General features: G+C 31.7%; 1 protein-coding gene and 1 non-coding gene across 2 annotated transcripts; both read left to right on the top strand.

Moving 5' to 3' along the window:
• Positions 1 to 1984: 1984 nt before the first annotated feature.
• LOC124360246 (complement factor D-like) lies at positions 1985 to 19172 on the top strand. Its single transcript, XM_046813687.1, has 8 exons — positions 1985 to 2133; positions 8544 to 8726; positions 9734 to 9822; positions 12218 to 12379; positions 14039 to 14148; positions 14979 to 15244; positions 15968 to 16125; positions 16967 to 19172. The coding sequence occupies exons 1-8, from the start codon at positions 2040 to 2042 to the stop codon at positions 17138 to 17140; spliced, it is 1236 nt and encodes a 411-aa protein (XP_046669643.1). The 5' UTR covers positions 1985 to 2039; the 3' UTR covers positions 17141 to 19172.
• Trnav-gac lies at positions 9906 to 9979 on the top strand. The gene has a single exon. It is a non-coding gene; the product is annotated as a tRNA-Val (tRNA).
• Positions 19173 to 24500: the final 5328 nt, after the last annotated feature.

The raw sequence follows: 24500 nt of genomic DNA, 5'->3' as shown, positions 1-24500 counted from the left end.
TATAGTTCAACTAATCAATAATAGTTCGACTAAATTAATTAGTTTATGAATTATTCTTTGTTAGTATCATATAAAATAACACATTTTTAAAATTAACCTCTTACCTATTCGAACCTATGTGCCAAATTTGGTTTCTTTAGCTTTACTAGCCTTAGAGATAATCATTTCTTACTAATAAATAAAAATTGGCGGCTAGGGGCTTCATGAAGTGGAAATTAGAAGAAAGTTAGTTTTCAGTTTTAGCTTAGAATCACACACAGAATTTGAAAATAAATAACTAGCCCACTCTTTTTGTTACAGTTTGTATAATACATGTAAAATATAGATAACGGAAATACAAACATATATTTACTATGTTTGTTACAATAAATGAATATAAATATAAAATAAGATTTTCAATTATCCAACATTATATTTAATTATTCATATTTTCCCCCAACTTACTGCCTGAAATAAATATTTTGTTTGTCCATCTTAAAAAGATTTCTAATAATATTTTAAATACAATGTTGTTGGTAGTTTTATCATTTTTTTTAAGTTGTTATTTTTAAGAATTAACCATAAAGATGTAACAACAATGTATTTATGCTCTTAATAAAGTATGTATAATTACTCACGATTAATAAAAAGAAAATCACGTGTGTATCATTAAGAATATCAGCGAAGTTAAAAGCAAATATATGTTTATTTTTTGGGAAGAATAGTTTATACTGTATTTATTGTCGTTACCATTTTTTACTATATAACTGAATCTACTGTTAACATGTCAAGAATAGCACTAATAACAATTATATAATAGCTATGAAATTTGTATTTGCTGGGAATAAGTAGATTTCACATAAAAATATTTTTAGTTTTAAAATTACATATAGTGAAAGAAAATTCAATAATTGCATAATTTAGTAATTCATTTGGCAGGAAACATTATTTTATTTTATAACACTCTCACCAAAAAACTTGTTTCCACTCTCATTTAAATCCACAATCAATTACTTTCAAAGAATCAACTCTAAAAGATAAGAAACAGTGAAATAGTATCGTGCTAATGGGAGTCATCTTGGCAACACAGACTGGGTCGTTGTGCACAGGACATATTAGCAGCTGTATTAAATCTACATATGACCCTACCGTAATGGGTTTAAAAAAACGAGCCAATTGAATTGATAATGGCTACTTTAACCACTGTTAACAGGTTTAAAAGTACATTCTGTGTAAGGGTTTTCAATCTTGACATTCAACTTTAACTGTTTTCTTAAAGTAAATATTCAATGAGAGTTTGTGATATTTGGACCAATAATGGAAATGACCGTTATGGTGTTACTTTGTCACAGTTACAATTCCATATGATTTTCCTCATTTTAATTAAAAATTTATGATCTCTTTGGTTACACATAACACCAGTATAAAAATGTTCACTAATGCTCAGCCAAATCCCATGGAGGGAAACACCACACCATAGAACTCGATGTTGTCTTCTAAATATATCGTGCAGGAAGAAACAAAGATGGACAGAACTGAAATTCCATACTATCAAGTGATAGGCTACGATAACGTTTAGTTAATTAAGGACATGAATAAATAGATAGGCTAAATTAGATTAAATGTGAGACCCTGTTGCTTTTGATCAATGAAGTAAAAGTACGCAACAAAATTGTTGATGGAAAATACGATGTATTACAAAGTGGTTGGATTTTCATAAATGTGTATATATATATATATACACATTATATATATAGCATTATATATATATATATATATATATATATATATATATATATAGAGAGAGAGAGAGAGAGAGAGGGAGAGAGTGTATTGGTCCATTTATAATATCTATTAGAATATTTCCTGCTTCCAGTAAAGATTAAAAGAGGAAAAGACGCACATTACGGGAATCACGTGCGTGTGTCAGACGACATTAGAACCCGTTTTACAGGTTATAAAAGTACTACTCGTATATTGCTGAAGATATCGGTGACCTCCAGGACCTAGCTACAGCATCGGCCAAAGCCACGCCGACCTCCGCCACATTCAGTATCAACATGCGGTCTACGGCAGTGGCGGTCTGGAACATACTCTGGGCGCTGATCTACGTGCAGGCCTGGGACTTGCCCACCGATATCTACCTTGACGAGAGTGAGTAATTATTTAACAAATTTTGTAAATTAAGGTAATGGGTACATGCATTCTTTGGTTACTATTTAAATTTTGTCCTACTTTTTATACTGTTAAATCACGATGTTATTCAAAACACACACACAAACACACACACAAACACACACACACACACACACACACACACACACACACACACGCACGCACGCACGCACGCATATATACGCACGCACGCACGCACGCACGCACGCGCGTGTGTGTATGATATATCATAATCATAATCTCTTTATTGCGTGTGTGACAATATATAACATTGTATTGCAATAGTCAAATGCATCATAAAATATATCCTAACTACACATTCACTCACAGTCATACTTACATCTCAGCATTCTCACAACACAATCACACAGACTTCGATCCATGATTTTCAATCATCCCAACGGCTCATCATGAATTCATCAACCGAGTAAAACGCTTTAGACACCAACACGCGTGAAACGAGTTTTGAATTAGTTGAGGTTGTTGGAGTTTTTGATATCCCCAGGGAGCTTGTTGATTAGTCTGACACCCACCTGCTTGAGGGAGGTGTTGCGATAATGTCAGTCTGCGTCGATGAGCTCGCAGGTTGTCCCTGCCTCTATTTTCATTTTGGTGAACGTCCCTGCCACTTATCAAGGCACATCTCGATCTGCAGTACACGATCACCTCAAAAACGTAAAGGCAGGGCAATGTCATCAATCCCTGCTCCCCGAAAGATGCCCTGCACGACTCTCTATAATTCAGTTTTAAAATTATTCTGACTGCTTTTTTTTTGGAGCCTGAAAACCCGCTCCATTTTGTTTTTGGCACATCCTCCCCAGAGTCTGAATCCATAGACAAGATGTGGATAGATTAGGCCGTAATAGGCCGTTTTTAGAACTTCTAGGGTACAGCACTTTGCTAGGTGCCGTAGGGCAAATATGCCTGTGATAACTCTAGCACAGATGTTATCAACATGATCATTCCAGGTCAGTCCTCTGTCAAGGAACATCCCCAGAAACTTTGTGGAATCTGTATCCTCTAAAAGGGCATCATCCGCAAAGACAGAAGGTCGCATCGCATGATCATGCTGACGAAGACAAAAATTTATGACACTTGATTTTGACTGGTTTGTTGTCAAGTTCAATTCTGTGAAATATTAAATGCATGTGTTCAATTCCACAAAAGATTTGATTTCCAGGTCTTGTTTTGAATTGCTTTTGAAACAGAGAGTCGTGTCGTCAGCATATTGAACCAGTGCCCCAAGTTGGATCACTGAGTTCAATCTACAGACATAAACGAGGAAAAGGAGAGGTCCAAGAATAGATCCCTGAGGGACACCATGAGCCATTGTGATTTTGCTGGAAACGACGCTTGAGATCATCACACGCTGATCTCGATCTTTTAGATAAGAAGTGAGCCATAAGTGTGGGAGACCCCGGACGCCACATTTTTCTAGCTGTTGCAGCAGTGTCCCGTGATGCACACAATGAAATGAAATTAAAAATGTCTTTATTTACAGAGGCGAAGTTAGGACTTAAAAGTCCTCTCTACCACTTAACCTCCAAACAAAACAAACAAAGTAAAATATAATCATACCTATTACAACATTGTAACTTACACGTAAACTAAATCACTTTAAAATTAATTACATATTCGATTTAACATAATAATGTATATATACCAATTATAATTAAAATAAACCATTTCGATTAAAGTCTAACATAAATCTCTTTAATGCAACAGGCAACTAATAAAACTATCCTATCCTAATCAGCATTCATTCCCCATCCACGCAACTTACATACAGTTACCCCAAGTGTGTGTGACCACAAGAACCACCAACCGTCACTCCCGCCGAGTCCGCAGCAGAAAGGCCCTAACCTCCGCCCCAAAGCGATCGCGCTTGTCAATACTTCTGATGTTGTCTGGGAGAGCGTTCCACAATCGACATGCGGAAACAGTGAAAGATTTATTATATAAGGCTGTCCTATGAATTGGAATTGATAATAAAGATGCACCCCTACGAGTTCTACGTGCACTAATATCAGACATAAAAACGTTTCACAAACAATCAAAGGCTTTTGAAAGATCGAGGAATATGCTTAGCACATGTTCACGACCTTCCAGTCCATCGACAACATTGTCCAGAAGGCTGTTCACCGCGTCAATTGTGGATTTGTTTTTTCGGAATTCAAATTGTTCTGGATTCAGAATTTAGTTTTTTTCTAAAAAGCTTTCCAGTCTTTCATAGAATAATTGTTCAAAAATTTTGCTGAACACAGGAAGAATTGAGATTGGACAATAGTTGCTTGCGAGCCAAGGATCGTCTTTTTTGAAAATCGGAATGACTTTGGCAGTCTTCAAAGAAGATGGAAAATTTTCCAATTTCAAATGAGAAATTGAAAAATTTTGTGAGCGGTCTCAAAATGTGCTTGTACTAACGTTTGAGTAGCCACACTGACATCCCATTGGCATCCCATATATATATATATATATATATATATATATATATATATATATATATATATATATATATATATATATGTATATTATATAATAAATTTAGAATCTCTACTTTAATCAGCCAGTCTATAAATTACTCTATCAAACTTCACTATATGACATCAGTCACAAGCAGTTAATAAAATAATCAACTTAAGGTATTCATTTCCGGTTTAAGTGTAATAATCTGCTGAAAACTGAGAAGTTTATTTGGATTGGTTTGATTTATGTAGACTACTAATACAAGTAAATACTTATTAGACGTAAAAGTACACCGTAATAAACTTTTAATCAACTAATAATTATGTTTCATGACAAATAATGATTTTTCGTGACAATGCACAACAAATGAAGCAAAAGTTAAAAAAGAATTTATCATAAAATAAGAAAGCATAATTTTAAAAATCTACCATATATTACTAACTACAGTATGACAATTTTGTATGGTCTCCATTTTGAAACTTATATGATAATTTCCTGAAACGTTTAAGAAACCCAGCGTTTTAATAACATAAACAATATTTCAAAGTTTAATTTTTATAACTTTATTTAACTTATAGGTATAAATTTCTTTTCAATAAAACAAAAACAGAAAGACATATGGTAGGTCAATGAAGATGGGATAATACTGTATATAAGATTTCTTATTTATTTTGACCTTACAAATCATATGGCGAAGTTTGATAGAGCAATTTACATACATCTTTTGCGAGCAAGTCTTGGCAGCTAGTACTTTTTGTGATTAAATATTTATTGAAATATAAAATTACAGTTATTAATATTAAAGAATTTTCTTTTTTCGTATACTACATGGAATATCATAATGTTAACAATGAATAAAATACAAAACAGAAAGAACTAGTATGTCTAAAACTAAATTTTAAACAAAAAAATAACAGATTTAAAACTTCACAGTGAACAAAGCACGGAGCTAAAAAAAGTAAATAACTTTTATTCTCAGAAAAATAAAAATACCCAACGACCACATAAATTCTGAAAATGCTGCTATTAATAAAATAGATTTTAGAAACTTAAATACCAAGCTATACATTTTAAGCCAACTTTTCCTTATTGCATTCCTTAAAATTTTAGTTTATACATTATAACAATATCGAATGAATTAGTTGAATATCAATAATTATACTCTGCGAGTTGCTGTAATAAATATTGGTCTCCATATAAGCCGTGAAGTAATGAATATGATTATAACACGTGTTTATGACTAGAATAAGTTGCATCAATGAAATTATGAATTCTAAATCTGGATTGCCAGATCTACAGATTTTATAAAATTCAGTTTATTAAACCACCATACAACCGTTTGTTTTGGATTAAAACGAATGAATGGAAACAAAAATATTACAATAAATAAGGAATAGAAGTATGAGTTGTATAAATAAAGTTTTTTATGTATTTAGAATCGTACGTCTAGTTAGAATACCCTTGTTATAAGGCCTTGTAAGTGGTTTTTAATAAATAATGCTAGTGAATACCTTAGATTTTTGGCTTACGAGAGAGAAGAAAGAGTTGTAACCTATCTCCATTGTGCTGTACTCTGATAAAAATATCTTATCAAAGTTTTATTTTTTAACTTTAGTGAATTTTTATAAATGTAGCAGCAGCATCACTTAGGAATAATAGACCATACCAGGATGCAACAGATATATTACGTTAATAGTACGCTATTTTGTCGCTGAAAAAGTTTTGATTTTATTTGTATACCTTTATATTAAGAATTTCCGTTTCCTGTACTTATAACTAACTTCAACGTGTAAAAAAACAATTCGCGTGAAGTTAGCACTTAGTTGATGTTCAACACGGTCATGTTTTCCTGCGGCAACCGCGAAATACAGTTATTTAAATGTAAACTTAGTCCAAGTTGTGAAAAACACATTTCAGGCCATGATTTAGAGGTTTATTTAGTTGTAAATAAAAAAAAAAATCCCCAGCGGTGTATTTTATCCATTTAGGCTTTTGAGTAATTTGGAACTAATTAATTAGCATGCACTACATTTTTTTGTATTTATATATTGTTTATATCAGAGCAAGTATATACGAGGAACTCTTATTTCAATTATGCCAAAAAAGAGCTGGTGAGGATTATCAGCAGGAATTGGACAGAAACAGAAACATGTGGCTTGCTCACTTTGGATCTTTTAATTCACTCACCTTTCTATCTATTTACATTTTTGGAAATCAAATATATATGATAAGTATAAAAATATATAGAAATGTAATATAATAAAAATTATTTAATGAAATAAATTTGACAGAGATTGATATTGTATCATTATGAAAAATATGCCCCCTTAGATTAAAGTGTTAATTTAATAATTATTACTTACTTAATCTTAATGTAAATCTTAATCTAATTCTTAGGTCTAGCTTTTATTGTACCACATTATGACTGTTGTTTCTAATAAGTTCCAGATTAGAAAATGTTTGTGAAATATACAAGAATATGGTTGCTGTAGATGGAGCTTATATTGGTCACTGTTAAATTATATGAAAAACATAAAACCAATATTTAAAAGTTTTATTGTTTTGTGAGGCCTTTCAATAGCGAGGCTATCATCTTCAGACACATCAAAACCTTTGTGATGTGTCTGAAGATGATAGCCTCGCTATTGAAAGTCCTCACAAAACAATAAAAGTTTTAAATATTGGTTTTATGTTTTTCATGTAATTTAAGAATATGGTTATATAAGGTTGTATTAACATACATTTTATTCTATATAATTACGTATCGTTAGTTTATATATTATTATTTAAAACAAAAATCTATAAAATGTTGTAATTTGTACAGTCACAAGGGTAACTTTGCCTTTAAAAAAAGAAAATTTATAACTATACAAAACGAGTTTTTTTCAAAGAAGTTGTGTAAGAAAGTTATTTCTTTCATTTTGTGTATTATGTTTATTTCCTGGGGACTGGAAACTGACAACAAGAAAAATGCTACACGTTTGTGAGTTTCTGGCTGTCTGACTCTTGGCAGTACTGATGGCCCCCCCTCACATATCAGGAAGGAAAGACCCCGAAAACTGGATGCTTTAAACCCGTTCGTGGTGCCAGATCATCCCGGAAGTACGTATTCCAGATCTTTCAAAGAACTACTGTGAAAAACTCAAAGGGAAATAGAGGATCGGTAGGAGCCTACTTTACAGAAGGATGACTGTTGGAATTGGAGGAGATCCTTTCCTGTTAAAGGTTGTTGCTAACTTAAACATGAGGGAGGGTTTTTTTTACCATTCTGTTTGACTGGATAGAGTTGGAAAAGAGTTAGTCTCCTATTCTGTCAAAAGATGTTGACAGGAGATGTTACCCACCTTAAAATACTATAACTCCGCAAGCAATCGCTAGGTCTTTCTAGAACTAGTTGCTATGACGGGCTTCCACAGATTATTGTCCTGAATGAAAATGCAATTATATTTGTCGGACATCAGGACTAAAGCGTGTGAGTGTTAGTTGTTGGTCTGATAAAAGTATTTCACGATTGGTACCTGATTTAATTAAATGTTCCCGACAAAATAATTCTGGAGATTCTTAAGTAGATATTACGTTCTTTTGACCTCCACGTCTAGTGCAAGAACGGAGATAGGAAGTTGTGTTAGCAAACATTTACCATACATGTTAGTGACTTCTCATGCCAATTGTATTTCGGTATCCACTTCAGGGTGACTGGTGACAAAAATAATAGTTTCCGGGTCTGGATGAAATTTTATAAGGCTGAAAGATGTTTGGGGAGATCTGTTTTTTCAAGTAGAGGTAAAGTGGGGATTTTATAGTGGATGGATTTTTAACTGGAGGAGACTAGTTCTATCCAGTGTCAAGATCTGTTAACACTAAGGTGTAACTAAAGACCAAATATAAAAGGTTTGAAGTTACTACATCCGATTTTGTTCTAGATGACGTGTGCCGGGACGATGGGGACAAGCCGTGGCGTTGCCGCAATGCACGCGAGTGTGACGCCCTTTCGGAGCTCATCAAAAACGGAGAGCTGACCGCGTGCTCGCTGGCCAACCACCGCAACCCACTGGTCTGCTGCCCTCCTCCCTCCGACCGCATCACCCAGAGCATCAGTCAACAGAGTCAGTAATATTTAATATTTTGTTTAAACTATTTAATATTGCGTTTTCCGTTCAATAGGAACCCCCATTTTCATTTAAATTTTATCAATATCTTCAGGATGACGTTGTCAATCGTATAAACTAAATGTATTTAAAATGTACCAGTTATTTAATATTGCTTATTATAATTAGCCTAGAATAGCTCCTCGATTCACCATTTAGATTTTTAAAATTTCAAATATTTTAATCCAAACTTAATTTACTTTCCATACCTAACTTTTAAAATTTGATCACAATGAAGATGAATGTATTTTTTACATTATAACGGTGAATCTTATAATTGACTGTAAATACTAATGAAAAAGTAGTCTCTGAGTTGCTGACAACTTTTGATTTTCCACATTGAACATTGTTGGAATTTACAATTTGTTTACATGTTTTGTTTAACCGTTATAGAAAACAACCCTATAGTATTGTTTTTCATAATTAAGAAAAAGATTTGTATTTACTGTATATAAAAACTCAAACTCGTTTTGTTAACAAAATTTTCTATAATGGGAAATGATTTGAAGTAGAAACCATTATTCTTGAAATAAAAATAAAAATCATTCATATACATAAAACAGTCTAACGTGACTATTCTGAAATTTACAACAAGAAACTAAAACCAATGAATTCCGATATAAAATAAATAAGCAATAAAATAACGTAGGTAACTATTATATAGATCATTTTTATTAACTTCTCAACTTGTTGTTGTTTGTTGTTTTATATTTTATTATTAATTTTATCTAATATCAGTATATTATTTTTACAACGTTTATATATATATATATATATATATATATATATATATATATATATATATATATATATATATATATATATTATACATAGTTGTACAATTATAATACAATTGCATTTAAACTAACATATTTTGCTTAATAGATGTGTTAAACTAAATTGACTGTTATTAAATTTTCTTTGCCACTTTCCTTATTACCATTACGTATGCGTTATGTTGGCAGAGTGCCAAGAGTACAAGGAAGCTCTATGTTACCAGACCTTCGACTACATCGAGCCCAACAAGCGACTCGCCGGCCGGCCTCCTTCTACGGTAAACTGTCAAAAGTATTTGTTAAGTCCTATATAATATATATATATATATATATATATATATATATATATATATATATTATAGCCTCTGTGGTGTAATGGTAGCACATTCACCTGACAAGTGAGAGATCCGGGTTCGAGTCCCGGCGGAGCAAGTACTTTTTGCGATTCAATGTTTATTGAAATTATATATATATTTATTTATATATAATTTTCATTGAATTGCAAAAAGTACTTGCTCCGCCTGGACTCGAACCCGGATCTATGTGTGTGTGTGTGTGTTTTTATTAAAAACTGATGGTTGTTTAAACCAAACATATTAAAGACTAGTCACGATCTTTTGCGGTAATAGTTTCAATTACATAGAGATAATAATTATTATTAATTTTTGTTAAAATCTAAGTTTCCTGGTTCAAACTAAGCGAAACATAGTGTACACAATGTGTTCGTTCAACATCTTATAACTGACGATGTTTCACAGCGATCTCGAAATTAAAAATAGATCAAGAATTTAGTTGCACAAGAAATATTTTAATGCGGAGTGAACTAGAAAACATACATAAAATCGAGCTACGAAATCGACCACTAATAGACATAACATAAACAAAGGCTTTTTTACTCGTACAGTGATTTTGCCTCAGGACGATTAAATTAATAAACATAATAATATAATTAATTATATAGGATAATTAGCATTTATGTAAACAAGTTTATATGGAAACAAAAGAATGTCTAATTTATTCAGTGCATGTAATAATTTATAAATGATTATTTTTAATGAATTTTCTAAATACCATTGCTTTGAGACTAACTCATAAAGCAGCAAAGAAATATAACTTAGTTTCGATTTCAATTACTGAAAATATATAGACAATAAAAAAATACCATGTTCAAACTATAAAAAATGGTAAATGTAACATTGCAAATTTCTAAACCTCATTACTACAGTTATCCGGAGCCTTAGCGAACACAAAGTGTGGTTACGTAAGTTTACTATCCTCACTACGAATAGGTTTAACAGTATATGAGTATAAAATCATTTTTATAATGATTTACAAATTATTCCTTTCTTTAAAACTTGGTACATTAAAAATGTGGTTTCGTTCCATCTTAAAAATGAAACTGTATTGGGAAATTTGGTTTTTACATTAATCGGAATAATCCTTAGGCCATTTTCTCAAGTCCATTAAAAACTCTCACATTAAATATACTGCAACCCTAGTTTGAACAAGTACTTTTATTGGTTTGAGTTTATTGCTTAGCTGGAAATTAAGTGAAGCTAGTAAATAAATAGCTTTTCAAACTGGTTATGAGCATTTCAAAAACCTTGTTTCATTCCATTTAAGTGATATCTGTATTTACAAATTAAAATATATACTACACTATGTGGTTGTGAAAATGCGTAGGTTAAATGATCAAGTATTAAATGTTTAACCGTTTTCGAGTGATCATCATTCTTATTATTTCATTTCAACTATTACCACTACATATAATTTTCTCTGTCATTACATTTTCTCCTGATATGATTATTGTAATACTATAAAATTTGTTGGCATATAATTTAAAAGCATGATCTTTACGTAAGATAGGATTTCACATTTGAATAGCTAATTTGCATTGCATGTAGTGTAAATCTTTAACATAAGCTACAAATGGATATTGCTTTCATAAATAGTTAGGCTTAAAAAATAACTGCAAAATCCAATTGCATTATTTTATTAAAGTCCTTTTTAAGAATCCTAAGAAAACCACTGTTATTTTCAATATAATATGAGTTATTACGATATGTGTTCAAAGCAATTAACTTATATATTTTTATCTTCAAAAGCGCAATAACAAATCTCGTCATACATTTTCTCGTAGTGGTATAATAATAAGCACTGAACGTACTACTGCTAATACGGATTTGGTGGCAAAGCGAAAAGAGTGTAGAAAAAGAGCATTTTCCTAGACGAGCAGTATTTTCGTATTTATCATTGTGCCAGTGATATTAAAGATGAATTAGCTGGGAACCCACCAAGAGTATTAATACAATTTTCTTGTTTATCAGCATCTAAATTTATAAACAAATATAAATAAATCCATGATTTTTGAACGGTTATTTTAGGGATCTAAAATTATTATTATACCTGTACACCGAATGGAAATGTACCTTTGTGTAGTTACGTCTAACTATAATACTCAGCTCCACGGGATTCCAAAATTCTAAATGAAATCTTATGAGTATATTTTTGTTCGGTTTAAATAGATAATTATTAAAAAACACTTATTGCTAAGGTAGTTCCACATTCCTAGGCCATTCTTAATAAAATACTTAAGTCAATATCAGTTGATAAGTCAACATCCACTAAACAACTGATAACTTTTTTGTATAAGATATATGTTCACGTTCACAGTTGCTAGAAAGTGCATCGCCTGTCACTAACAACACAGAAGAGTTACCGGATTGGTTGTTGGAAGCGGGTGAGGAGGCTCAGGACCAGGGTACCACAGTGACGCCACCCAGAGTGTCAGTGTATGGCGGGGAGGCGGCCTGGGCGGGAGAACATCCACACATGGTTAGTCGTTATTGTTATCTCAAAAGTACATACGTAGTACATCATGAATATATTGTGATAGTTTATTATATGAATATTACATCTTCAGTTTATAGTCAAGAAATAGATGGAATCGATTAAAACCCATCCCAAGTGATACAGTCATATATACGAAGCAACTGTATTGACGCTAATACATTACTGATCAGTTCAAACCATTAGTGTATTGTCAATATTATTGAAATATTACTATAAAACTTAATAAAATGTAAGAGCACGAATGTTTCTCTCTAGCTTTGTAGCACGCATTTTATTTTATCGGCTGGGAAAAATACAGGAAGGGGATTTATCCAATGAGTTTTAATAAGGATTCTAAGTACTTAATAGACAATTTTTAAGCCAAAGTAAACAACCCACAACTGGAAATTGGTGTCCAGTCAAACAGCATAAGAAGTAATGCTTCATACACAAATTACATGTTTCGAACATCGGGTGCAGGAATCCTGTGGTGCAGCGTCGAGGGATATTATACAGATAGACATAATTATATATATTCTTATATATATGTCAATCTATAGGGTTATTTAGTGATTTAGGGTTAATTGTAAGGCAGAGCCTTATGGCCCTAAATTCGCCCTTTTTTATGTATATATGATACAAATAAAGTCATTTGAAATCTTATATATGGCAGAAGGCAGAAGAAATGAGATAACGGAGCAATAAAATATCGAAAACTGGAGATACGCTATATTAAATCACGTTTATTGTGAGCTAATGGATACTCTCAATGAACGAAAACCTAGGCTACAAACGAGCAAAGCGAACCTGGATAACGGATGGGGTTACTCTTTAAGGGAACTATCAAAATTCGAAGTATTTAATATAATGATTGTTTGCTCCTACTCCGCAAAAAACTATGATGTACGATAACAATTTTGGACAATCCAATTTAAAACACTTAAATAGTATTTAAGTAAAATTATTGTTTTCGTTTGCTTATCAGGATATTGTTAAGTGGTATTCAAAGAGAGGGTTATGAAATCCAATTTAACGGTTCCATTACACTGGCCGTATATAAGAGAAGGTCAAGAACAAATCAGAAGGATTGGAGACTTTGATCCTTATCAACTCTTTGTATGTTGACTAAGCAATTACTGAGAAGTCTCTCGAGATGAAAAATTATATCTACTATTGGTATATCATAAAGAGCCTTTTATGCTCCAATTTTACTGCTGGGAATGACTTGCTAGCTAGCCATTGACAACCAGTCATAATGGCATTTTAGATTTAAATTTTATTTTCCAATTTATAATCAAAAGATAGTTTTAGGACATCATATACGCAAAAATGCCATGTAAATCTTCTGAATGTGTTTTAAATCGTGTATTTATTCTTACAGGTATAAGCTCTATTTTTGCTGTCAGAATACCCTGGCTCTATTGTGGGTCTCTTACTAGCAAGAGACTGTTCTCAACCGAAAGAGCTGTAAGTTACTTCTGTACATATTGAGTGATATAAGTTGATATCATTACAGGCATTGGTTGGATTTGGACCAGAAATCAGAATATCCTGGCTGTGTGGAGGCTCTCTTATTAGTGAGAGATTTGTGCTGAATGCAGCGCACTGTTCTGAGCTAGAAGATCTGTAAATATTGTGTGACATGAGTTGGTATCATTACAGGCATTGGTTGGATTTGGACCAGAAGTCAGAATATCCTGGCTGTGTGGAGGCTCTCTTATTAGTGAGAGATTTGTGCTGAGTGCAGCGCACTGTTCTGAGCCGGAAGGGCTGTAAGTTATTTCATTACATCATTATTGTATAAGGGTTAATTTTTTTTATTCTATTAACTTTAATTTTTTTAATAATGACCTTGAATTTTCGTTTTTTAATGTTAATAAGACAGTGGACCCTTTATTAGTTAATTGAGAATATAATAGTAAGAACACTCAAACTAACACTAATATTAGATGATTGATTTATATATAAGTAATGAAATATAGTTATTTCCTGAGGAGCAACTTTAAAATATCCTAATGGTGATTACATTTTCTATTATAATCCACGTAAAATAGCTTTACTGTACTAATTGTATCGTATTGATTAAGAGAGAATGATAACTGCCATTCGTGGCTTAGATAAGTAGCGCCGCACATGCGCGGTGGTGTACACCCCTTCTGGCAGTTTGAAATGTAACGACAGCCATATCTTTAGTTGTAAGGCACAGAGAATAATGTATGATTTCTAGAAATGTATGTGATTTATATATGAAGTAAAGACTTGATATCAGAAAACAAAGCCGTCTTTTGGTAACCACCAAATATCATGTGCATCTAATATGTGTTATTGTGAATTATCAATTTAATACAACTTGTTATGTTTATTTAATGGTCCTTTATACCAATTATATATTTAAAAGTATGATGATGTTTTGGTAATTACAAATTTATTTTCAACTTCACTGTTTGCTATAGTGTAATTCTTATACATTATAAATAAGTGACCCTTTACGTACATGTTATCTATAAAATAGCTAGTTATCTTGTATAATGACTATAAATATTTGATTTTGCATTAATCTAAATTAAATATTGAAACTTACAAGAGTTGACTCATGTTGCAGAGGGAAGGCTCGGTGGGTATTGCTGGGAGCTATAGACATCAGAGACAAGGACGGCCCAGACTCTGCTATGCGGCAGCGGTACCAAATAGTAGAACATTACATGCACGAAGATTACCACAGTCCTCTAGTCTACAACGACATCGTACTGTTCCGACTGGACAGGGACGTCGAGTTCACGTGGTTCGTGGCGCCTGCGTGTCTCTATCAGGGACTAGCTGAGCCCAAGGGAAGGGCAGTGGTCACCGGGTGGGGCCGCAACGAGTCGGGTGGGTACCTTATCAGTCATTGGTTCCTTGAGACTATTCTAGAGAATAATGAAGCATCTAAATTCAGTTGGCACAAGAGAAACCGAAAGAACATATGTATTGATAGATCTTTAAAATATGCGTTTACATCATGATAAATATTGAAAGTATTTGTTATCAATTTAAAATAAGTATATTTTTAAAACAATGGTAATCGAATTTCAATAGAAAGTGTATTATAAAGCTTAAAAATGTTAAGATGTTTCTGTAAATATGGAAAAAACAGAAAAGCATTTTGACCGATCTGTAGTAATATTGTAATTTTTTTTAAATTATACCACAGCAATTCAATCATTATGTTGCGTCACTTCTTAAATCATTAGAAAACATGCTACCTCTTATGGCTGTCATTCACGTACTTCAGAACTCCTGTAAATATTCACGACTTTATTTGCACGTTTTGACAAAGTTGGTTAAATTTGCTACTTAAATTTCCCATAATTATTTGTGGCAGTATTTGAATGGTCAGTAGGACGTGTTTAATATTTTAGAAGTTTTAAAATGATATACGATGTAATTTTTATGAGCCTGGTTTCAATCCTTCTTTAAAATATATATCAATGAAACATAAATAAATATCCGGAGTTAGTGCCAAAATACATACTTTTATTTTTTTTTCGAAGTGTGTCGTAAAGAAATTTGGGGTATAGTATTAATGCTTTTATTGTTGTTTGATGTTTGCAGCTGGTCCTACTATGCCAGTTCTACAAAAGGCAACCCTTTCCTTTCTGCCACCTGAAACGTGCAAGAAGAGAGTGGGGGTTAATGAAGAGACGTTCCCGGAAGGTATTCACTCACCTTCACAGCTCTGCGCCTGGGAACCCCGCAAGGATACTTGCAAGGTGATTATTTATTAAATATAAAATTCGACGGACTATGTAACATAAATGGAATAATGTAGCATTTTAGGGAGCTTGATATCTATGGAATATTTCTATTAAATGTTTTCTTAATATAGAAATGAAAAGATTAATTTAAAATATTTGTTAAATTAATAATAAAAAAAATTGGCAAAGGCATACCTTAAAACAAATGTAATTCATACAATCCGGTACAATGTAAATACGTACAAATCATTAAAATGTAACTAATTATATTTAAAAATGTTACGAGTTTATTCGATTACTTGTCTATGCTAAATGTTGTTTGAATAAGCATGTTTAACTATAAATAATTATACATATAAAGGTACTAAAACCACGAGAGTCCTTTCTTTCAGTCTTGAGAAACATGTTGATATCAGAGCTCAAGGGATATCATGTTGACCAGGTATAGTGAAAATACTTACTTGTTGAAGACCGTTAATACTTTTCCTAGTGGAACAACGCTTTAGTTTTTTGTTATAAGTCTAGCAAACGTAATTATTCAAAATGGTTCCAAGTGTATTGTTTTTCTGGGAACTGCCAACGGTAGTTGTTTACTTTCATAAATGCAATATTATACATTACTGAAATAACATAAACCAAGGTTATCATGTTTTCAAACAAATACCAACTACACATCTCCTTTGTATGTTATAAATATAATAATAACTGGTTATTATAAAAAAATAGTCTTCTAAACTGCAAACATACACACTTAAAGACATGCACGAGACGTGTAATTGAAGATAAAAAGTAGATGTGATCAAGAAAATTAAGTGGGAAGCTGAAAGAACGTTGATAACGTAAGTATGATTTCCAGGCGGACTCTGGTGGCCCATTGGTGAAAGCTGAGAAGGACAGCTGTCTTGCTCAGCAAGTCGGCATTACGTCATTCGGACCAGTTCGATGTGGGGAAACTGAAACCCCCGGCATTTACGTCAGAGTGGCGTACTTCTTGCCTTGGATAGAGTCTATCGTCTGGCCTACACCTTGATAGTTGTCAACTCTGTAATAATTAAGTCTACTTTTCTTGTATTTCATGTATATATTTAAATTGTTCATTATTATGTCTTTTACACAAGTTTGTGTAAAAGATTTTAACGAATTTTTCTGACACATCACTTAGAATGCATTGCTATAGTTCATATAGTTTAATTTACTTGAGTTTGTAAAAATTAAAAATTTGCACCATTAATTGTAAACTTTCCAATGTAAATTACTTACGAACATATTTACCAAAGAAGAAATTTCTGTCATACCTTTGAAATTTAGATTCGCCGATCTTCCAATATGTTACACCATTTCCATTTTTCAAACTTTAAATTAATTTCATGATTCATTATTGGTATGTGAAACAAATGAGACATCAAAAAACCAAAAACAAACTTAAAGAATTCGTTGTTATTAGCTTTCTATTATAATGTTTTTGTAGTGCATTTTCACCCAATATTTAAATTATAAATATTACTTCATCAAACAATTCAATTAAATGTCGTGTGACTTTTAATGTTCTGAATGTAATTGTTGATAGGAATGAAATGATAAGAGTATGTTTTGGAGAGTATTTAATCTTTAATAATGTATAAAAAGTTTTGTTTTCGCTATACAGTACACTAAAAATTATTGTTATAACTATCATTATTCCTGATAGAAAATTATAAACTCGGCTCGATGATTAAATGCTTATATCGGATTTATTGTAGTAAATCGGTATAAATAAGTTCAAGCCTACATTAACGAGATTTTTGTTTTTGCCACTTTTACAATACTACACTTCCTAACTGTATCTCTGCTATAAAAGATAAAGCCCATCCCGGTGCAGTAAAACCGTATAAAAGGATGTGAACAATGTTTACAAAAAACAAACGCTGTCTCTATGTAAATGGGATAACGGAGATTTGTTCACTGATCTAGTGTCAGTAGTTTCTATTCCACAGAATATTTGCATTCATTTGGTGGGATTTTAGTTGAATTATATTTTTTTAACTTATAATATTATTACATTGCTTCCATTGCGATGAATATACATTTTTTATGTTTGGTCCAGTAGCTTACACAATATTTAATTATATACACAATAATCCTGCTCCGTCTACATCGTAAGTGCACCCTAACTATTGTAAAGATCGTAAAATACTGTATTGTATTTTAAATAACAGTGGCTAAACTATCTATCACCCTCATCTACAGCGTCATTAGCCGTAAAGCAGGGAATGGCCCTTCCTACGGAGAATTAAAAACAATGCATATTACTAAATTGCTATTACAAGCAATTCAATTTGAAACTATTAAAGTTTTGTAGAACTGTATTACATGTTTATTCCAGAGCCGGTTATATTGACTTGGAAATTAAATTGTGTTGCATTATAATTTTGTATAAGAAAATAAATAATTTTATTCTTACTCAGTTTATTTACGTTAATAATGAAAAAAATACTTATTACCTGTGGTGAAGCAATATGATTCAAGGTAAACTGTAATATATACGTACATTTATGTATATATTGCCTTATTATAACACTTATACCGCGTTTTATATTGTATTCCTTTTAGGTAAATTCTAAGAACATAACGCATCGGAACTTTGATACTACTTAAAAGAAATCTCAAAATTATCTTTTCATGCCATTACGAAAGAGTATGTAACCGCCTCCCATTAAAATTTATTGCTCCAACAGAAGTAAAAATATATCTCACATGGAAGGCCACATAAAAAGAAAGTAATGACTGTCAAATGTAGATATTTTCGCCTCTTTGATACAAAAGATTTAAATTTACAATAGTGTCTATTTAGAAAGCGACAAAAATTTTGTAACCTGTTGTCATAAAAACTGATTTTTAGTCAGAAATAGAAAATTTATTACAATTTTAGTGAAGTATTCAAATATATGCTTTCTTTTAAATCTCTTATTTATACCTCGAATTAATTACTTTTAAAAGGTTAAGTCAAGTCGGTGTACATAATTTAACAACATTTGGCAATTTTAGTAGCAATTATAGTTATTAATAAAAAGCCTGCAACCATTTTTGAAAAGACTATTTTTAAAATCCATTAACTATATTTCTGATTTTTAATCTTAAATCTACTCAACTCTAAAATAAAAGAACATAAAAATGTGCTTTCTTCTCCAAAAACATTGGTTACGAAAATTGTGACTTTCGGGCTATTAGACATGATAGGTTCATAATTATAAGCCATCAGCATGAGATATATATGACATGTCAAGGACTTCTGAAATTTATTTTTGAGTTTTATTTTATGATAGGAAATTGTGTGAACTGATTTGCTGTCGTATAATAATAGCTCGAATTAAAAGCAGCCCCAGTTGCTTGTTACATGAAAAAATAAATTTTTTATCTCCAATTTTCTAATAATACTAACTGTATAAACTCAGCGTATATGGGTCAAAAGAGTGCTTATGTACTATTTGCACCACCAACAATTAAAACTGTATAACATAGTGCTGAGTACTTAACAGTAATGGCACATGCAATAATTGCTATCATGGAATCAGCACAACAGTACTACAATTAAGGTTTTAGTGGAACACAACAGGCGTAATGAAGTTTTACCAACAGCTATAATAACATCAGTTGTTGTATAACACTATAAAATGGAATATATAGTGGCTGTATATACTTATTCTTTATGTGTGAATACATAGAAGAGGTTACAGCACATTTCTATTCTTCTGATTGCTATTGAAAAATTTGTGTCTGTTTCTTTCGATATTATTGGGACATACCTCTGTAACAAGAGGTTTTTTACAAACGAAACAAAAACAAAATTCAGCTTGCAAAGATTTTTAACAGGAATTTAAAACTAGTTTAATACATTTTGACTTTAAAAACTTTTAGTAATGTTATCTGACACTATAAAAAATTTAAACGCTAAATAATAATAAAATCACAACCAAAATAACAGATATATTTTATAATACTCTTAACTAATATAATTTTTCACCGGTTTGCTATCTCGTCACTCTGTTTAAGCGTTGCTTGTAAAATAGAAGATAAAAGTAATGATTTGGTAATAATCCAAATTGGCAATTGTAATTTTTTGCAGTCAAACATATTTTTTAAGGTCAATACTTGAGTAAAAATTACACAATTCTATACAGGATGTGTGAGATCAAAAGACCGCAACCTCCTATAGTTGAACCGTTTAACATTGAAGGAATGAATAAACTACAACCGTAATAACGACCGTCACAAAATAGTTTTTGTCGTATTAAAAATAACAGTGTGTGCCCAAAAATAAGGGTACTTATTTAAATTTTGAATATGTTGTGTAGCAATGTAGGACATGAGGCATAGTTTTAAAGTTCTTTGAACGTTGAACATATATATATGTCCAAGGTAGGATTCTTTGGAATTTGTTGGTTTGTTGTTTTTAACTATTTTAATTATGCACTTAAATTTGTGAATGCTAATCTTTTGAATCGGAAAAAAGCTCAAGAAATGCTTTAAAGGGGTATGTCGTATGACCATTTTTTCAAATTTTTCTTACAGCAAAATATTTGAAATTCTAAAAATGTTGTACCTCCGTGTATAAAATATTTAAAATGAGAGCATGGTTGTGTGACAAATTAAATTAAAATTTGTTACAGTGGGACGATTAAAAATTCAGCTGTCCTTTGTAGTTATTTGAAAAACTGGTTAATACTATTTAACCATTTTTCTTAGTAATAATTTAAATAAATAAATTGATGACATTTTGTGAAATATATATATATATATATATATATATATATATATATATGTATGTGTGTGTGTGTGTATTTCTAAACTCATAATGTACTATAAAAATTTGCATTTTAATTATCTTTGTAGAAACCTTAAAACAAAAGATTAACAATTATACTTATATTAAGATAAAATATGTATTTTCTAATGAATACAATAATTTATTGTCATTTCTAACACTAGCTTGTTGGTCAGTTGCTTTGTTGTTTGTCTAAATATAAAATATAGTATTTTTGTATTTTTAAATTTCTGTTAATTGTTACTTATTTTCATTTGTTGAAATTTTAATGAATACAAATATTTTTAACACAGTTTTAGATTTCATCGATTAGGAGCCTCAATACATAAGATAGTCAGAATTTGATATAAAAATCTCCATTTGAATCAATCGGCAAGAACTATACTAGGTGTGAGATAGTTTGACTGCGCTTTTGAACTAATGTTCTAATTACAGCTCTAAATGTTCTAAAATATTAACAATATTTTTCAGTTTATAAAGTAACAAACGCGTAGTGTCATTATTAATGTAATTTTACTTGCACATTTTTATCAGATCATAAGTACCGTGTATTAGATCTGAAAGGCAATGTTAATACCTAACAAAATAAAGATATAAATTCTTGAGGCATTTTCTTGATCGTGGCAACAAGGAAAACTCAGCATTGGCGTTTTAAATATAATTCATTTATACCAGCAGTGGTCATACAGGTGCAACTCCTACTAAATTGCATGCAAAGGAGCTGGTACCTGTCAGCACTGCAGATATAGAAGACAATGTGGTCTAACCCTTATTTTACATTTAAAGACTGTTATCAAACCTAAATTAGTTGTCTTTTAACATAATTAGGGTTCTCAGAGCTGTATATGTTTATATATTTTCTTGGGCAGAAAAGAGGTAAAACAACAATGGAACAAACAATTCTAACATATAAGTAAATTAAAATGATTATAAATAAAAAGTTTTTAACATATTTTCTTAGTTGTTGGAAGAAGACTGACTCACCATTCTTGTCAGAAATACAGTTTACTCGAACCAGAAATGCTCATACAGGTGCAAAACCTACGAAATTACGTGCGAAGCCGCTGGGAACTACTAGTTTATTTATAATCAGTTATACTAAGCTTTTAATACAAACAAAAGAACTGAACAAACAATGAAATGCTTCTGCTGAGGGAAGAGAAGATATAATACCCATTTATGTAGAGGCCATTTTTAACAATTTTAACGACAGATTGTTAACGTGTCAAACCCCACTTTAAGACTTTACAGTTTATTAGGTCATCTCAAGTAATGTGCTTTTGGAATTCGGAAGTAAAATGCCACAATGTTTAATTACCATTTGTAAAAAAATACCAATAAGCATTATTTTAAAACAGAGCTGTAGCAACATAAAACAAACTCCTTTCTTAATAAGAGGTATGATTTTAGCGCTGAAGAAAACATTACTTTTAATTAATTTAGGGAGTTTCAAAACTGCTCATCTTTATTTATTGGATAATTAACTTCATACAAAAGACACTGATTCAAAATAACAACAAAGGACTTGCAATAAATCTTGTTTCACGCTAACTACTCGGTTACGTGTTGGGAATAATTAACACGACTTGAATGATCCTATTCACGTAGTAAATTATGGGAACACTGTATAACAGTAATATTATGAGGTATAAATGTACTTTAAGAGTTGATAATTTTAATATTTTGTATAGTAACAATCCTAAATATCAAGAGCGATTTCTTATCCGCAGGTTTAGGCCAGATACTAGTAGAAACTAGTTTCCTACATAATCAAGAATGGTTGTTTTATGTCCATCCATGGGATTTGGCTTAACATCATTGAAGCCTCTCGCTCTGTAGGCTGGTACAATTTCTTTTTAAAAGTTGGCACAAACTGAGCGAACTTTGTTCCGCGACTCGTGATGTGGCCTATTCCTATCTTGATTTTGTAGTTTTTTTAACGCGGATTCCTTGAATTTCAATGCCAATTCTATTCAGCGTAATACTGTCTTCACATTTAAATTTACTGTTGAAATAAAGTTAAAGTACGATAAAGGAGTCTTTAATTCTACAAATTTTAAGATAACACCACGCTAGAATAAGGCCTTCAGGAAGTTAGATGATTACGTTCTATATATTTATTTGTAGGATTGTGTTGTATCAATTGATGTTTAAGGGAAAGTCCGAGAGCAGATTCAAATTTAAGGTTTGATTCATTCCATATTTTAAACACAAGTGATATTTCACGTATTCGCCCTATGCATGAATGGATAGTATACTGAATAAAACTTACATAACATATATAACTGTTTTTATGGCGTTTGCGAATATGAAATTTTATTGGATTTAAAAATTGTGATGCGTTCCATATTGTTATTTGACTTCCTATTTTTTAACAAAGTTGTTACCGCATAAAAATGGCATATGCAAAGTTACAAATTGTATTTACACTTTCACATTTATAATTCATGTATATAAATATATTATTAAGAAAAATAATCGTAAATATTAGATAACTTACAATTGAACATTGATTAATAAATTTGTAATAATAATACTTTTAGAAAGAGTCAAAGAGACAATTTACCGTGGAAGTGAGAACACGTATAAAGGATAAATTTCTATACGGATAAAGGGTGAATAATGTTTCATTTCATCGTAAATTTGCAAGTCAACCGTTCAAGGACAGGAAGATTAGAAAGTATAAAAGACGATTAAGCTTAAGCTTTTCCTTAGCATATTACATGAGTTTTCTGTAAGTTTTGTATAAAAATGAATGAATGTCTCAAGTTTGCAATTGGTATTTCTTTTTTCCTAACCTTGATGTAGTTATTCATTACATAAAAACTATCTAGACTACATACTATAGCAATAAGCAGAAAAAACCTTCACGTACAATTTCAACTTACAGTCTCTAACGTGTTTTGATATAAATATACAAATCATAAATAAAAATCGCATTGAAGTAATCTGCGTTAGTTCCGTTAAAACTTTTACAAAGTTATATTATCTTTTTCCACATAATACAGCCCTTGATTATGAATCCTTCTGAGAAGAAAACCTTCTTAGTGCTATAAGTTGTGTGACTTTGAAATGAACTACGCTGAACAACGAAGAGTATTAGAAAGGATGGGATGATTGCAGCGTCAAGTGGTACTCAGAGTCGCTTCAGCGTATCGCACGGTCTCTGAGCCAGCTGTCCTGTTGGTATTTGGAGTCATTCCTGACAGGATATTTGTAGGAAAGAGGAAGGCGATCTATAAGCGACGTTGTGACGACCGCTTTAAAAAAGGAAGAACGCGCCCGCACCTACCAGAAATGGCAGGAGATGAGGAAACATTAATCCCTAGTATGATGAACTGCAGACTTACCTCGTAGGTCCAACCTTGGGTGGAACGGCGGCGCGGTGAGGTGGACTTCTACCTCACCAAAATCCTGACTGGACCTGGGTATTTCACATGGGAAAAACCAAGTCACCGGACTGCATCTCTTGCCCGGGCGTTCCCAACGAAGCAGAACACATTTTCTTCCGCTGCTCACGTTTGGAAAGTCCCCGCCACGAGGTAGGTTAAAATTATATAGGTTAAAAAATACGATATATATATATGAT

This window comes from Homalodisca vitripennis, chromosome 4 (genome assembly GCF_021130785.1).
Source record: "Homalodisca vitripennis isolate AUS2020 chromosome 4, UT_GWSS_2.1, whole genome shotgun sequence".
Classification (NCBI taxonomy): Eukaryota; Metazoa; Arthropoda; class Insecta; order Hemiptera; family Cicadellidae; genus Homalodisca; species Homalodisca vitripennis.
Note: the sequence above shows the minus strand (reverse complement) of the source record. Positions and strands in the feature narration are given on the sequence as shown.